Raw genomic sequence first — 18,657 nt, forward strand, 5'->3', positions numbered from 1 at the left:
CATTTTTAAAAATTACCAGTACCTGTGATTTCCAATTTAATGGAAACTCAATTGATGTTTAATTTCCAACCAACAATATCAACATCAAGTGCAGAAAGAGGTTTAAAAATTCACCACTGCCTATAAAATATAATTAGGAAAATAACTCGGATTTGGAGAGTGCATTTGAGTAGAAATGTAATTTAGAGAAAATCACTTTCTTAATTTCTTTTCAATTTAGTAAACAAGTCTTAATTTTCCTTTCATGACTAAATGACTGCCTGCATGCTTAACATTTTACTCTTATTGATGCAAGGGTTATGGCAATTAGAAGCAAAATGGTCACATGTATTTTGTTACTACTTTCTATGGAGTATGCTAACTTCCAGGCTTACTAAATACTATAATTTTTAAAAGTTTTTCATTATAACAAGGGATCACCAACTTAGATTATAAACAAAGGTTTGGGGGAAGAAAAAATTTTATTAGAGTAACAAAAGAATAAAAGTATCTTAAAAAGCCACTGCCCATCATGATAACTAGATCTTAAAAGACACATCTAATTTATCCAAATAAATTTAATATACAAATTAACCATATTTCTTCATACCAAAGAACAACCTTTGTCTTAGAAATGCAGTTTTTAATTTTATACAGCCCATTTGAAATGTCGGTGGGTAAAGACTTGTTTTTTCAAGACTTAACATGCTCTGTATGTGTGACGTGATACAATAGCAACAGTTTTCAATGTATGAATGTTGTTTGAAACTCAACATACATTTATCTCACAGAAGGTAAGGTGGATAGGATTCAGGTACTATCGTACATTGTAATAACACGACAGAACTTAGCCATCTCATGTAACAGAGTTTCTGTGGAACTTTGTGCAGATTCCTAATTTGAATGATCATATCTCGACCTTGAGCAGTCCTAGCAAAGGAATCAGAGATTTTCCCTCCCTATCCTTCCCTTCCATCCCGCAGCCTTTCATGGGAGTCATTATGGCCTGGAAAGGGGAGGTGAGGCATGAGGATCTAGGAGGCCTGGGACTCTGACCAGTGAAAAACCTCAGGGATGAGCTCCAGCTGGGTTGGATGGATTCAGATTGCCCCCTTTTCTTTGATCTTTCCTCAAAGATTAGGCTGCCTGTTCTTTTGGTTCGTGTCCAGACTCACTGGCTCCCTTCCCTGGTTCCTCAAAGAAACAGAACTGAACCTAGACACAGAATTTTTCCCATGCTCCTTGTCTCCAAAGCAAGCACACAACTCTTTCTGGTTTCTCAAAGTCTTCATTGTTGGCAACAATAGTAAACAGAGAGTGAATAAAAATAACGGTAAGAAAAATAAAGAGAAGGAAGGAAGGTCCAGATCCTTCTTAGTGCCTCCTCCTTTCTCCTTTCCCTGCTCTCTCTTTAAACACTGGGTTCCTTTCCCTCATGAAAAATATGGATGCTACACAGAAGATAAGTGGGTATTTTTGTAAGGGAGAGGTTATTCCCAGGAAGAAACAGGAGCTTCAGTACCAAGTGAGAAAGGGAGAAGAAGACAGGAAATCCCAAAAGATCTCAACCAGGGGATAAGAAGAGCTCTTATGGATTTTTGGCTAAGGTAGCCGATCAAACATATAAAAGCGAGTGACACAGCAAGGTTGGAGTCTGCTTATTATATATCCAAATTAAAGTAATGCATTTTTAACAAGGTACTTCCATACAATCATACAATTTTAAAGTTGGATTGCTCCTCACTGTCAATTATCACAAAATATTTCTGATATAATAATGCCACCTACAGGTCAAAAGGGAGAATTTCACCTGACTGGCCTGCTCAGGCTTTGAGTGATTTTCCTGCTTCTGATCATCTACAGCCAAGACAAAGTAGACAAAGAACAGAAACACACCAACGATCTTATGTCAGCTGAAATCTTCATCTAAAACAGGATTTTCATCCTAATTTTCTGTTAATTTCATTCAACTATGCTCTGCTTCCAGTATGCCAGCATAAATTATCATAAAATTCATGTAAAGTAGCTGAGATGATATCAGAAGCACATTTGGAGAAAAACCCAAGCATGTTAATTTAATTTCCATTACTCACGTGTAAATAAACCAGTGGGGTAAAAATTTAATTCTACAGGCAGTCTAATGAGTCTTCTATCATTTCAAGGGCTATTATAAAACTCACAAAACTCCATTAACCAAAATCAAGCAAACAGGATATAATTTCTACAATGTTGAGGATCTTTAGATTAACTGTGCAACAAACTTAATATCATAATTTTTACAGAATTTCTGCTTTTGCTTATAAAATTAAATTCCTAACATAAGTAAATGCAGTCAGTAACATTTAAGCACACGGAGTTGCAATAGAAACCCCTCTAAGTACTACAAAAAATCTGCCATTTTACGTACACCATTTCTTTCTGGTATTTATCCAGAATTGATATTCTCAGAGTTTTCTTCCTAGATCAAAAGGAAAACAATCTGTGCTTATATAAATAATAAGCTAACATGAGGGGGGTGTCACATTTTATTGGTGCCCAAATTAGTACGCAAAGATTTTGCCCGGGGGAGAGACAGTCCATAGGAACAGAGAGCTCCAAAGTTCTCCACAAAGAAACTGACTTTATTTGAAACAGAGAATGAGGAAATTCAAGCCTAAGGGTGCTTCCAAAAACAATGGAGGTTTTGGTTGTAAGCAAATAAGAGACTGGTAGATCCTCTTAAAAGCAACAAGATGAACAAGTTAGAGAGAATCAGGGAAAGAGACAGCTAAGAAGTACACCCCTGGAGTCAGAACAAACCTCAAAGACTGTTTTCAAAAACCACCATAGTGTGAATTTAATTTGATCAGATGATGGAGCCATTTATGCCCCAGGGAATTGTAAAAAATAATAGAGTGATCAGCTGGCAATTAGTGGAGTCTAAAAGCTGAGTGTGATACCTACCGAGGCAGATAGCTTAACAGAGAGATCAGAGAAAGAAATAGTCAAAAAGAGCCTTGCTAAATCCACTGTCATTCCAGGGTGACTGTGTACATGATCTAGGCTGTGCCCTCTGAGGAGTGACAGCAGAGGCTTCACACTGCTATGGAAATAGACTTCACTAAAATTGTCTAATGAAGTCACTGAATAAACATGCAAACAACAACAAAAATGCCCCAGAGCAGGGGAAAGAGAATCAATATCCAGAGTTGTTACAATATATTACCTAAAATGACCAGTTTTAGCAAAAAATATTAAACTTGCAAAGAAACAAGAATGTGTGATCTATATGTATAAAAAAAGCAAGCAACAGAAACTGCCTGTGAGAGTGACAATGTAAGATTTAACAAAGACTTCAAAGTAGCCATTACAAAAATATTCAAAGAAAAAAAGGAAACCTTGCTTAAAGAAATAAAGGAAATTATGAGGACAGTGTTTCACAAAATAAAGAATATCAATAAAGAGAGAGAAATTATTAAAAAGAACCAAATAAAAATTCTGGAGTTAAAAATTACAACAAGTGATATTAAAAATTCACTAGAGGACAATTATAAAAATGTGCTATCATCAATGGTAACAAATGCTCCACAGCAATGCAAGGTGTTAATAATAGGCTAGTATTATAATAGCAATGCAAGGTGTTAATAATAGGCTAGTGTTATAATAGGCTAGTATACAGGAACCCTTTATTTTATGCATGATTGTTATGTAAATGCATAACTTCTCTAATAAAGAAAACATTTTTTCAATTCACTAGAGGGACTCAACAGTAGATTTGAACAGGCAAAAGAAACAATCAGTGAACCTGAAGATAGATTGATAGAGATTATGCAATCTGGAAAATAAAGATAAAAAATAAAAAAATTAATAAAGCCGTGGAGAAACATGGGACATTTTTAAGTGCACAAATATATATGCATAATGGAAGCACCCAAAGGAGAGAAAAGAATGGATCAGAAAAAATACTTGACTTAGACTTACACCAAAAGCACAAGCAATGGAAAGAAGAAATAGTTCAATGGGACCTTCTTAAAATTGAAAACTTTTGTGATTCAAAGGACTTTGTCAAGAAAGTGAAAAGACAACCAACCAAATGGGAGAAAATATTTGGAAACCACATATCCCATAAGGGTTTAATATCCAGAATGTATAAAGAAATCCTACAACCCAACAGTAGAAAGACAAACAGTCCAATCAAAAACTGGGCGAGAGGCGGGGCAAGATGGCAGACTGGTGAGCTGTATGTTTTAGTTACTCCTCCAGGAAAGTAGGTAAAAAGCCAGGAACTGCATGGACTGGACACCACAGAGCAATCTGTCTTTGGGCATACTTCATACAACACTCATGAAAACGTGGAACTGCTGAGATCAGCGAAATCTGTAAGTTTTTGCGGCCAGGGGACCCGCGCCCCTCCCTGCCAGGCTCAGTCCCGGGGGAGGAGGGGCTGTCAGCTCCGGGAAGGAGAAGGGAGAATTGCAGTGGCTGCTCTTATCGGAAACTCATTCTACTGATTCAAACTCCAACCATAGATAGACTGAGACCAGACACCAGAGACTCTGAGAGCAGCCAGCCCAGCAGAGAGGAGACAGGCATAGAAAAAAAACAACACGAAAAACTCCAAAATAAAAGCAGAGGATTTTTTGAGTTCTGGTGAACACAGAAAGGGGAAGGGCGGAGATCAGGCCTTGAGGCGCATATGCAAATCCCGAAGCAAAGCTGATCTCTCTGCCCTGTGCACCTTTCCTTAATGGCCCTGGTTGCTTTGTCTATTAGCATTTCAATAACCCATTAGATCTCTGAGGAGGGCCGTTTTTTTTTTTTTTTTTTTTTAAATCCTTTTTGCTTTTTCTAAAACAATTACTCTAAGAAGCTCAATACAGAAAGCTTCAAAGAATTGAAATTTGGGCACGTCAAGTCAAGAGCAGAACTAAGAGAGCTCTGAGACAAAAGGCAATAATCCAGTGGCTGAGAAAATTCACTAAACAACACAACTTCCCAAGAAAAGGGGGGTGTCCGCTCACAGCCACCATCCTGGGGGACAGGAAACACTCCTGCCCATCACCAGCCCCATAGCCCAGAGCTGCCCCAGACAACCCAGTGTGACGGAAGTGCTTCAAATAACAGGCACACACCACAAAACTGGGCGTGGACATTAGCCTTCCCTGCAACCTCAGCTGAATGTCCCAGAGCTGGGAAGGGGGAGCAGTGTGAATTAACAGAGCCCCATTCAGCCATCATTTGAGCAGACTGGGAGCCTCCCAACACAGCCCAGCAGCCCAGAACTGCCCTGGGGGGACGGCACTCACCTGTGACATAGCACAGTCATCCCTCAACAGAGGACCCGGGGTGCACAGCCTGGAAGAGGGGCCCACTTGCAAGTCTCAGGAGCCATACGCCAATACCAAAGACTTGTGGGTCAGTGGCAGAGACAAACTGTGGCAGGACTGAACTGAAGGATTAGACTATTGCAGCAGCTTTAAAACTCTAGGATCATCAGGGAGATTTGATTGTTAGGGCCACCCGCCCTCCCCGACTGCCCAGAAACACGCCCCACATACAGGGCAGGCAACACCAACTACACACGCAAGCTTGGTACACCAATTGGGCCCCACAAGACTCACTCCCCCACTCACCAAAAAGGCTAAGCAGGGGAGATCTGGCTTGTGGAGAACAGGTGGCTCGTGGACGCCACCTGCTGGTTAGTTAGAGAAAGTGTACTCCACGAAGCTGTAGATCTGATAAATTAGAGATAAGGACTTCAACTGGTCTACAAACCCTAAAAGAACCCTATCAAGTTCAGCAAATGCCACGAGGCCAAAAACAACAGAAAATTATAAAGCATATGAAAAAACCAGACGATATGGATAACCCAAGCCCAAGCACCCAAATCAAAAGACCAGAAGAGACACAGCACCTAGAGCAGCTACTCAAAGAACTAAAGATGAACAATGAGACCATAGTACGGGATATGAAGGAAATCAAGAAGACCCTAGAAGAGCATAAAGAAGACATTGCAAGACTAAATAAAAAAATGGATGAGCTTATGGAAATTAAAGAAACTGTTGACCAAATTAAAAAGATTCTGGACACTCATAGTACAAGACTAGAGGAAGTTGAACAACGAATCAGTGACCTGGAAGATGACAGAATGGAAAATGAAAGCATAAAAGAAAGAATGGGGAAAAAAATTGAAAAACTCGAAATGGACCTCAGGGATATGATAGATAATATGAAACGTCCGAATATAAGACTCATTGGTGTCCCAGAAGGGGAAGAAAAGGGTAAAGGTCTAGGAAGAGTATTCAAAGAAATTGTTGGGGAAAACTTCCCAAATCTTCTAAACAACATAAATACACAAATCATAAATGCTCAGCGAACTCCAAATAGAATAAATCCAAAAAAACCCACTCCGAGACATATACTGATCACACTGTCAAACATAGAAGAGAAGGAGCAAGTTCTGAAAGCAGCAAGAGAAAAGCAATTCACCACATACAAAGGAAACAGCATAAGACTAAGTAGTGACTACTCAGCAGCCACCATGGAGGCGAGAAGGCAGTGGCACGATATATTTAAAATTCTGAGTGAGAGGAATTTCCAGCCAAGAATACTTTATCCAGCAAAGCTCTCCTTCAAATTTGAGGGAGAGCTTAAATTTTTCACAGACAAAGAAATGCTGAGAGAATTTGCTAACAAGAGACCTGCCCTACTGGAGATACTAAAGGGAGCCCTACAGACAGAGAAACAAAGACAGGACAGAGAGACTTGGAGAAAGGTTCAGTACTAAAGAGATTCGGTATGGGTACAATAAAGGATATTAATAGAGAGAGGGAAAAATATGGCAAACATAATCCAAAGGATAAGATGGCCGATTCAAGAAATGCCTTCACGGTTTTAACGTTGAATGTAAATGGATTAAACTCCCCAATTAAAAGATATAGATTCGCAGAATGGATCAAAAAAAATGAACCATCAATATGTTGCATACAAGAGACTCATCTTAGACACAGGGACACAAAGAAACTGAAAGTGAAAGGATGGAAAAAAATATTTCATGCAAGCTACAGCCAAAAGAAAGCAGGTGTAGCAATATTAATCTCAGATAAAATAGACTTCAAATGCAGGGATGTTTTGAGAGACAAAGAAGGCCACTACATACTAATAAAAGGGGCAATTCAGCAAGAAGAAATAACAATCGTAAATGTCTATGCACCCAATCAAGGTGCCACAAAATACATGAGAGAAACACTGGCAAAACTAAAGGAAGCAATTGATGTTTCCACAATAATTGTGGGAGACTTCAACACATCACTCTCTCCTATAGATAGATCAACCAGACAGAAGACCAATAAGGAAATTGAAAACCTAAACAATCTGATAAATGAATTAGATTTAACAGACATCTACAGGACATTACATCCCAAATCACCAGGATACACATACTTTTCTAGTGCTCACGGAACTTTCTCCAGAATAGATCATATGCTGGGACATAAAACAAGCCTCAATAAATTTAAAAAGATTGAAATTATTCAAAGCACATTCTCTGACCACAATGGAATACAATTAGAAGTCAATAACCATCAGAGACTTAGAAAATTCACAAATACCTGGAGGTTAAACAACACACTCCTAAACAATCAGTGGGTTAAAGAAGAAATAGCAAGAGAAATTGCTAAATATATAGAGACGAATGAAAATGAGAACACAACATACCAAAACCTATGGGATGCAGCAAAAGCAGTGCTAAGGGGGAAATTTATAGCACTAAACGCATATATTAAAAAGGAAGAAAGAGCCAAAATCAAAGAACTAATGGATCAACTGAAGAAGCTAGAAAATGAACAGCAAACCAATCCTAAACCAAGTACAAGAAAAGAAATAACAAGGATTAAAGCAGAAATAAATGACATAGAGAACAAAAAAACAATAGAAAGGATAAATATCACCAAAAGTTGGTTCTTTGAGAAGATCAACAAGATTGACAAGCCCCTAGCTAGACTGACAAAATCAAAAAGAGAGAAGACCCATATAAACAAAATAATGAATGAAAAAGGTGACATAACTGCAGATCCTGAAGAAATTAAAAAAATTATAAGAGGATATTATGAACAACTGTATGGCAACAAACTGGATAATGTAGAAGAAATGGACAATTTCCTGGAAACATATGAACAACCTAGACTGACCAGAGAAGAAATAGAAGACCTCAACCAACCCATCACAAGCAAAGAGATCCAATCAGTCATCAAAAATCTTCCCACAAATAAATGCCCAGGGCCAGATGGCTTCACAGGGGAATTCTACCAAACTTTCCAGAAAGAACTGACACCAATCTTACTCAAACTCTTTCAAAACATTGAAAAAAATGGAACACTACCTAACTCATTTTATGAAGCTAACATCAATCTAATACCAAAACCAGGCAAAGATGCTACAAAAAAGGAAAACTACCGGCCAATCTCCCTAATGAATATAGATGCAAAAATCCTCAACAAAATACTTGCAAATCGAATCCAAAGACACATTAAAAAAATCATACACCATGACCAAGTGGGGTTCATTCCAGGCATGCAAGGATGGTTCAACATAAGAAAAACAATCAATGTATTACAACACATTAAAAACACAAAAGGGAAAAATCAATTGATCATCTCAATAGATGCTGAAAAAGGATTTGACAAAATCCAACATCCCTTTTTGATAAAAACACTTCAAAAGGTAGGAATTGAAGGAAACTTCCTCAACATGATAAAGAGCATATATGAAAAAACCACAGCCAGCATAGTACTCAATGGTGAGAGACTGAAAGCCTTCCCTCTAAGATCAGGAACAAGACAAGGATGCCCGCTGTCACCACTGTTATTCAACATTGTGCTGGAAGTGCTAGCCAGGGCAATCCGGCAAGACAAAGAAATAAAAGGCATCCAAATTGGAAAAGAAGAAGTAAAACTGTCATTGTTTGCAGATGATATGATCTTATATCTAGAAAACCCTGAGAAATCAACGATACACCTACTAGAGCTAATAAACAAATTTAGCAAAGTAGCGGGATACAAGATTAATGCACATAAGTCAGTAATGTTTCTATATGCTAGAAATGAACAAACTGAAGAGACACTCAAGAAAAAGATACCACTTTCAATAGCAACTAAAAAAATCAAGTACCTAGGAATAAACTTAACCAAAGATGTAAAAGACCTATACAAAGAAAACTACATAACTCTACTAAAAGAAATAGAAGGGGACCTTAAAAGATGGAAAAATATTCCATCTTCATGGATAGGAAGGCTAAATGTCATTAAGATGTCAATTCTACCCAAACTCATCTACAGATTCAATGCAATCCCAATCAAAATTCCAACAACCTACTTTGCAGACTTGGAAAAGCTAGTTATCAAATTTATTTGGAAAGGGAAGATGCCTCGAATTGCTAAAGACACTCTAAAAAAGAAAAACGAAGTGGGAGGACTTACACTCCCTGACTTTGAAGCTTATTATAAAGCCACAGTTGCCAAAACAGCATGGTACTGGCACAAAGATAGACATATAGATCAATGGAATCGAATTGAGAATTCAGAGATAGACCCTCAGATCTATGGCCGACTGATCTTTGATAAGGCCCCCAAAGTCACCGAACTGAGCCATAATGGTCTTTTCAACAAATGGGGCTGGGAGAGTTGGATATCCATATCCAAAAGAATGAAAGAGGACCCCTACCTCACCCCCTACACAAAAATTGACTCAAAATGGACCAAAGATCTCAATATAAAAGAAAGTACCATAAAACTCCTAGAAGATAATGTAGGAAAACATCTTCAAGACCTTGTATTAGGAGGCCACTTCCTAGACTTTACACCCAAAGCACAAGCAACAAAAGAGAAAATAGATAAATGGGAACTCCTCAAGCTTAGAAGTTTCTGCACCTCAAAGGAATTTCTCAAAAAGGTAAAGAGGCAGCCAACTCAATGGGAAAATATTTTTGGAAACCATGTATCTGACAAAAGACTGATATCTTGCATATACAAAGAAATCCTACAACTCAATGACAATAGTACAGACAGCCCAATTATAAAATGGGCAAAAGATATGAAAAGACAGTTCTCTGAAGAGGAAATACAAATGGCCAAGAAACACATGAAAAAATGTTCAGCTTCACTAGCTATTAGAGAGATGCAAATTAAGACCACAATGAGATACCATCTAACACCGGTTAGAATGGCTGCCATTAAACAAACAGGAAACTACAAATGCTGGAGGGGATGTGGAGAAATTGGAATTCTTATTCATTGTTGGTGGGACTGTATAATGGTTCAGCCACTCTGGAAGTCAGTCTGGCAGTTCCTTAGAAAACTAGATATAGAGCTACCATTCGATCCAGCGATTGCACTTCTCGGTATATACCCGGAAGATCGGAAAGCAGTGACACGAACAGATATCTGCACGCCAATGTTCATAGCAGCATTATTCACAATTGCCAAGAGATGGAAACAACCCAAATGTCCTTCAACAGATGAGTGGATAAATAAAATGTGGTATATACACACGATGGAATACTACGCGGCAGTAAGAAGGAACGATCTGGTGAAACATATGACAACATGGATGAACCTTGAAGACATAATGCTGAGCGAAATAAGCCAGGCACAAAAAGAGAAATATTATATGCTACCACTAATGTGAACTTTGAAAAATGTAAAACAAATGGTTTATAATGTAGAATGTAGGGGAACTAGCAGTAGAGAGCAATTAAGGAAGGGGGAACAATAATCCAAGAAGAACAGATAAGCTATTTAACGTTCTGGGGATGCCCAGAAATGACTATGGTCTGTTAATTTCTGATGGATGTAGTAGGAACAAGTTCACTGAAATGTTGCTATATTATGTAACTTTCTTGGGGTAAAGTAGGAACATGTTGGAAGTTAAGCAGTTATCTTAGGTTAGTTGTCTTTTTCTTACTCCCTTGTTATGGTCTCTTTGAAATGTTCTTTTATTGTATGTTTGTTTTCTTTTAACTTTTTTTTCATACAGTTGATTTAAAAAAGAAGGGAAAGTTAAAAAAAAAAAAAAAAGAAAAAAGACAAACAAGGGAAAAAAAAAAAAAAAAAGATGTAGTGCCCCCTTGAGGAGCCTGTGGAGAATGCAGGGGTATTCGCCTACCCCACCTCCATGGTTGCTAACATGACCACAGACATAGGGGACTGGTGGTTTGATGGGTTGAGCCCTCTACCATAAGTTTTACCCTTGGGAAGATGGTTGCTGCAAAGGAGAGGCTAGGCCTCCCTGTATTTGTGCCTAAGAGTCTCCTCCTGAATGCCTCTTTGTTGCTCAGATGTGGCCCTCTCTCTCTGGCTAAGCCAACTTGAAAGGTGAAATCACTGCCCTCCCCCCTACGTGGGATCAGACACCCAGGGAAGTGAATCTCCCTGGCAACGTGGAATATGACTCCCGGGGAGGAATGTAGACCCGGCATCGTGGGATGGAGAACATCTTCTTGACCAAAAGGGGGATGTGAAAGGAAATGAAATAAGCTTCAGTGGCAGAGAGACTCCAAAACGAGCCGAGAGATCACTCTGGTGGGCACTCTTACGCACACTTTAGACAACCTTTTTTAGGTTCTAAAGAATTGGGGTAGCTGGTGGTGGATACCTGAAACTATTAAACTACAACCCAGAACCCATGAATCTCGAAGACAGTTGTATAAAAATGTAGCTTATGAGGGGTGACAGTGGGATTGGGAATGCCATAAGGACCAAACTCCACTTTGTCTAGTTTATGGATGGATGTGTAGAAAAGTAGGGGAAGCAAACAAACAGACAAAGGTACCCAGTGTTCTTTTTTACTTCAATTGCTCTTTTTCACTCTAATTATTATTCTTGTTATTTTTGTGTGTGTGCTAATGAAGGTGTCAGGGATTGATTTAGGTGATGAATGTACAACTATGTAATGGTACTGTAAACAATCGAAAGTACAATTTGTTTTGTATGACTGCGTGGTATGTGAATATATCTCAATAAAATGATGATTAAAAAAAAAAAAAAAAAAAAAAACTGGGCGAAAGACTTGAGTAGACATTTTACCAAAGAGGAAATAGGAATGGCTAAAAAGCACATGAAAAGATATTTAACATCACTAGCTACTAGGGAAATGCAAATCAAAACCACAAAGAGATATCATTTCACACCTACTAGAATGGCCACCATTAAAAGAACAGAAAACTACAAGTGTTGTAGAGGATGCGGAGAAAAAGGAACACCTATTCACTGCTGGTGGGAATGTAAAATTGTGCAGCCACTGTGGAAGACAGTTCGGTGGTTCCTTGGGAAGCTAAGCGTAGAAATGCCATGTGATCTGGCAATCCCGCTGCTAGAAGAACTGAAAGCAGGGATGTGAACAGACATTTACACACCGATGTTCATAGTGGCATTATTCACAATTGCTAAAAGATAGAAGAAACCCAAGTGTCCAGTAACCAATGAATGGATAAACACAATGTGATATAAATATATATATATATATGATAGAATATTATTCAGCTGTAAGAAGAATAAAGTCCTGATACATGTGACATGAATGAACCTTGAGGACGTTATGTTGAGTGAAATTAGCCAGACCCAAAGGGACAAATATTGTATGATCTCACTGATATGAACTAATTATAATAAGCAAACTCATAGAGTTAGAATCTAGAATATAGGTTACCAGGGGATAGAATTGTAGTGGAGAAAGGGAGTTGATGTTTAATTTGTGCAGAATTTCTATTTGAGTTGATTGTAAATGTTTGGAAATGCATAGTGGTGATAGTAGCACATTATTGTGAGTTTAATCAACAGTGCTGTATTACGTTGGTGAGTGTGGTTGAAAGGGGAAGTTTTGGGTCATGCATGTTACTAGAAGGAAAGTTAGAAGATAAAACATGGGATTGTATAATACAGTGAACCCTACTGTGGATGAATGGACTGTGGTTAATTGTACAAATATAAGAATGTTCTTTCATGAATTATAACAATTGTACAACACTATTACAAGGTGTTAATAAGAGGTGTTATATGAAAAAATACACCTAATGCAAACTATAGAAAGTAGTTAATGGTAATACTTTAATATTTTTTCATCAATTGTAACAAAGGCACCACACTAATGGAAAATGTCAACAATAGGGTGGTATATGGGATTGTGTTTTTTACATGACTTTTCTGTAAACCTACAATTTCACTAATTAAAAAATAATAATAATTTTAAAAAATCATTACAGACACAGTGTATAATGTATCGTGTGATTCCATTTATACAAAATGTAAATATAAATAAAGTTTAGAGACAGGATTAAATTAGTGTTTATGTAAGGCTGGGGAAGAGTAGAGGGATTGAGATGTGACTGCTAAAGAGTATGAGGTTTTTCTTTTTGGAGTAATGATAATGTTCTAAAATTGATCATGATGATGAATGCATAACTCTGTGATTACACTAAAAGCCGTTGATTGTACACTTTGGATAGACAGTATGGGATGTGAATATATCTCAATAAAATTGCCATTAAAAAACTTGTACACAAATATTCATAGCAGTATTATTCATAATAACCAAAATGTGGAAACAACCTACCTGCCCATCAACTGATGAATGGATAAATCATATTTAATATAGCTATATAATGGAATACTATGAGGCCCTGAAAAAGATTGAAGTACTGCTACATGCTACAACTTGGGTGAAACATGAAAACATTATGTCAAGTGAAAGAAGACATACACAAAAGACCTCAATATGGTTCCATTTATATGAAATGTCCGCTATAGGTAAATCCATAGAGACAGAAAGTAGGTTAGTGGCTGCCACAAGCTGAGAGAAGGGGAAAATGGGGAATGACTGCTATATACGGGGTTTCTTTGCGGGTGATGAAAATGTTCTAGAGCTATATGCACAACCTTGTGAATGTACTAAAAAGCCCTGAATTGCATAATTTAAAAAGGCTGAGTTTTACAGTATGTGAAATACATCCCAATTAAAAAGACCAGCACACCTAGGGGTGTAAATCTCCCTGGCAGCACAGGATATGACTCCCAGGGATGAATCTGAACCCGGCATCGTGGGATTGAGAACATCTTCTTGACCAAAAGGGGGATGTGAAATGAAACAAAATAAAGTTTCAGTGGCTGAGAGATTTCAAATGGAGTCCAGAGGTCACTCTGGTGGACATTCTTATGCACTATATAGATAACACTTCTTAGGTTTTAATGTATTGGAATAGCTAGAGGTAAATACCTGAAACCACCAAACTCCAACCCAGCAGTCTGGACTCCTGAAGATGATTATATAATAATGTAGATTACAAGGGGTGACAGAGTGATTGTGAAAACCTTGTGGATCACATCCCTTTATCCAGTGTATGGATGGATGAGTAGAAAAATGGGAGCAAAAACTAAACGAAAAATAGGGTGGGATGGGGGGATGATTTGGGTGTTCTTTTTTACTTTTATTTTTTATTCTGATTCTGATTCTTTCTGGTATAAGGAAAAGGTTCAAAAATAGATTGGGGTATGAATGCATAACTATATGATCATACTGTGAACAGGTGATTGTACACCATGGATGATTGTATGCTATGTGAATATATCTCAATAAAAGGGAATTTAATTTTAAAAAGGCAAAATAAAAATCATATGGGGATCTCTGAAAAAATACTGACATAGTGATGTTCACAAATATTTCTATTTTCCCTCTGCTTCTAAGAACTCATGTGGGTTGCACTTCCCCGACCACTTGAAATTAGGCATGATATATGACTTGCTTTACCAGTGAATTTGAGCAGAAATGTAGAGAGCCACTTACAGGTGGAAGATTTAAGAGGTGGTGCCCAATTCCCTCTCTTCTCTTCCTCTACCTCATCACCAAGCATAGTCCAGACACTGGAGTATCCATCAGCCTGTGTCCTGGAGTGACACTACCTTGAGCATCACCTGTGCCCCACCTCCCCTACCTTATTTGACATGGCTCATGATTAAGAAAGAAACCTCTACTGTTTTTTTTTAAAAGACCAGTACAATTTTAAAATAGGCAAGGGCTATTAATAGGCCTTTCTCCACATTATGATATACAAATAGCTGATAAGCGCATGAAAAAATGCTCAACACCATCAGTCATTAGGGAAATGGAAATGAAAACCGCAATTAAATACCACTTCACACTAACTAGGATGGCTATAATAAAAAAAGACCAATAGCAACAAGTTTGGCCAGGATGTGGAGAAAATGCACTACTAGTGGGAATATATATTGGTGAAGCCATTTTGGAAGACCGAGTGGCAGTTCTAAGGGTAAAACATAGAGTTATTATACGATCCAGCAATTCCACCCAGCAATTCCACTCGTAGGTATTTACCTATGAGAACCAAAAACATATGCACTCACAAAGACTTGTATTGTGAATGTTCACAGCAGCACTATTCACAATCCATATGTCCATCAACTGGTGAATGGATGACTAGTACATGGTATCTACACAATGGAATATTACTTGGCAATAAAAATGAAATACTGCTACATGCTACAACATGGATGCACCTTGAAAACATTACAGTAAGTGAAAGAAGTCAGACACAAAAGCCATATGTTGTATTATTTCATTTAAATGAAATGTCCAGAATAGGCAAATCCATAGTGGTAAAGTATTTTAGTAGTTGCCTTGGGCTGGTGGAGTTGGGGGGGAAATGGGTAGTAACTACTAATGGGTACAAGGTTTGTTTGAGGGGGATGAAAATGTTCTAAAATTTTTTGTGATGATGGTTGCACAACTCTGTGAATATACTAAAAACTGTTTAACTGTACACTTTGTGTAAATTGTATGGTATTTGAATTATATCTCAATAAAGCTGTTATATAAAAAAGGAAATGGCAATTTTTATTTCCTAAGCTGGGTGGTAGGTACATGGGTGCTCATTTTATAACAATTATTTAAATTTGTATTTAGATTATTCTCTTTGTAGGTATAATATATATCCTAATAATACATTTTTAGAAGACTGACAAACCTGAATTCTAAATCTGGCTCAATCACTTAACAGCTATGAGTTCTTTGGCAGATTGCTTAACCTGAGCCTTCCAATATCTTATCTGTAAAGCTGAGATGGTAATAATAGTAACTCCCTCATAGGCTTTTATATCATGTGCCTGGCACATTGTCAATGCTATTATTATCTGATGGTAGCTATAAGCAGTTGAGCCACTTGCCAAAATAACCCAGAGTCATGGCTACTCTTTAAATTCCAATGTCCATATTTACTATCCCACAAGAGTTCAAAACTTTGAACAGGGAAATGAAATTGACCTTCAAGTAGGACCTACTGAATTCTATCTTTAAAATATCCTTACATAGAGCTCTATTATGCCAATGAAGCTCCTAACAAACCAGGACAAAAACACACAAAATTAAATTTCTGCCACTTCTGAAGGTTGGAGTCAACTGGTGTCCTAGCTCAGCTCTGGGAGTTCAAATGTAGGCCAGATGAAGAGCAGACAATTCTTTTCAGTCTTGGGCAATCCACAGAATCCATTCCCATTCTGAAACTAGTCTCCAGATTAAGTCATAAGAGCCTCTATGTGTTGGGCTTGCTATTGTCCCACCTGAATTTCTATTACATGACTTCTAAGTTAAACCTACATCTTCAAGCCTACCATACAGTTTTCTGGGTCAGGCAAATGTGTCAATGAATGTGTCAGGGATCTGCAGTCAGAGGGCAAAGAAGGGTAGGTGAGCATTAATGTGTATCCACCTTCCTTGCAAAGACATATTCTTAAAGGAGACACTATTCTATCTTCCTCCATGAGGTTGACACAATTTATATTCATATATAATTATTATCAGAGCCTTTGCTTAAAGTATGTGCCAGTTTGAATGTATTATGTCCCCCAAAATGCCATTACCTTTGATGCAATCTTGTGTGGGCAGACGTATTAGTGTTGATTAGGTTGTAATTCTTTGAGTGTTTCCATGGAGATGTGACCCACCCAACTGTGGGTGATAACACTGATTAGATAATTTCCATGGAGGCATGGTCCCGCCCATTCAGCGTGGGCCTTGATTGGCTCACTGGAGCCCTACATAAGCTCAGACAGAAGAAGCGAGCTTGCTACAGCCAAGAGGGACACTTTGAAGAACGCACAGGAGCTGAGAGAGTTGCTGCAGCTTACAGAGACATTTTGGAGATGGACTTTGAAAGCAGACTTTTGCTCCAGAGAAGCTAAGAGAGGACAAATGCCCCAAGAGCAACTAGGAGTGACATTTTTGAGGAGCTGCAGCCTAGAGGAGAACATCCTGGGAGAAAGCCATTTTGAAACCAGAACTCTGGAGCAGATGCCAGCCACGTGACTTCCCAGCTAACAGAGGTTTTCCAGACCATCCTCCAGTGAAGGTACCCAATGTTGGTGACTTACCTTGGACACTTTATGGCCTTAGTACTGTAATTTTGTAACCAAATAATACCCCTTTATAAAAACCGATCCATTTCTGGTGTTTTGCGAAAAGGTAGCATTAGCAAACCAGAACAGCATTAGCAAACTGGAACTAAGTACTTGACACAGAGTTCACAGAAAGTGTTAGTTTTCTTCCCCCTTCCCTACCTATATCTGCCTCTTAGCCATGCCACTGCTTGGGACTCCCTGTACCAGCAAATTGACAGCAAAAAGAGATGAACATAGGCAGTTTAGCTATTTGTCAGCAATACACATAAAACATTCACTGGGGCAGGGAAAGTCCCTGATCCACCCCATCAGACTAAGGTGATATCACACGGAAATCTCACAGCATGCTTTTACATATCCTTTTGTAATTAACACTTTTACAATGTTTTATTTAATTTCTGTATTTCCCACAAGATTCTATGTTCTATGGGAGGAGGAATCTTGTCTTCCTTGTTCACTACTGGATCCCCATCAGCTAACACAGGGCCTGGCACTTAGCAGGTGCTCAATAAATTATTTGTTGGATTAATAAATGATCAATCCATGTAACAATGAATCAACTCTTGGCATCACAAACAGGGATAATCAAGAGTTCAATCAGAGACCTTGGATTTTCAAATGAGGTAGGTGGTCCTGGGAAAGTCTAATTTGGGAAACGTTAGTGATTTACCTGTGCTGAGTGAGCACATTTACAGCTGAAGGATGATTTGCACAGTAAGCCAGATACATTGATTTAAAATGAGGCATGAGGCTCAGTAGACATCCTCCTACTTTCTGTTGGCTTTCTGGAAACCTGTAAGCAAAACAAAGAATATAAAATAGGAAACGGAAGGAAAAGGAAGATGATTCCAACTAAACGGAGTAGCATGTAAAATGTTTGAAATTTTTTCCAAAGTTAAAAGAGAAACTATGTTATAACTGTTTTATCAATGAAATGCAAGTTTTGGACCACTGCTTTGAACTCTAGCCACCAAACACAGCTCTAATAGGTAGGGTCAGATACTTACTTGGGCTTAGCAGGTAGGATTTTTTTAAAGATCTTTATATTCAAATTTAGCTGGGCACACTGAAAATACTCTTGGCTGATTCATATGAAGTTCAAGTGTAGACAAAACTAATCGAATCCAAAAATGACATGTCACAAAGGAATATCGAGTAGTCTTGGTGGCTTGGTGGTTGTTAGGCAGGATGGGCTTGAGGTTTTTTTTAAATTACAAGTTTCTCAAGTTCATTGTAAAAA

The 18,657-nt window shown here is 38.1% G+C and overlaps 1 protein-coding gene across 3 annotated transcripts in view; it reads right to left on the reverse strand.

The window, feature by feature from the left end:
• Positions 1–18,657, reverse strand: part of ARHGEF6 (Rac/Cdc42 guanine nucleotide exchange factor 6) — a 135,566-nt gene that overhangs the window by 24,430 nt on the left and 92,479 nt on the right. For all 3 annotated transcript variants that reach the window (XM_037821148.1, XM_037821150.1, XM_037821149.1), the window contains one exon: positions 18,088–18,210. In XM_037821148.1, coding sequence (XP_037677076.1) covers positions 18,088–18,210 — 123 coding nt within the window. The remainder of the gene's footprint in view (positions 1–18,087; positions 18,211–18,657) is intronic.

This window comes from Choloepus didactylus, chromosome X (assembly GCF_015220235.1).
Source record: "Choloepus didactylus isolate mChoDid1 chromosome X, mChoDid1.pri, whole genome shotgun sequence".
Lineage (NCBI taxonomy): Eukaryota > Metazoa > Chordata > Mammalia > Pilosa > Megalonychidae > Choloepus > Choloepus didactylus.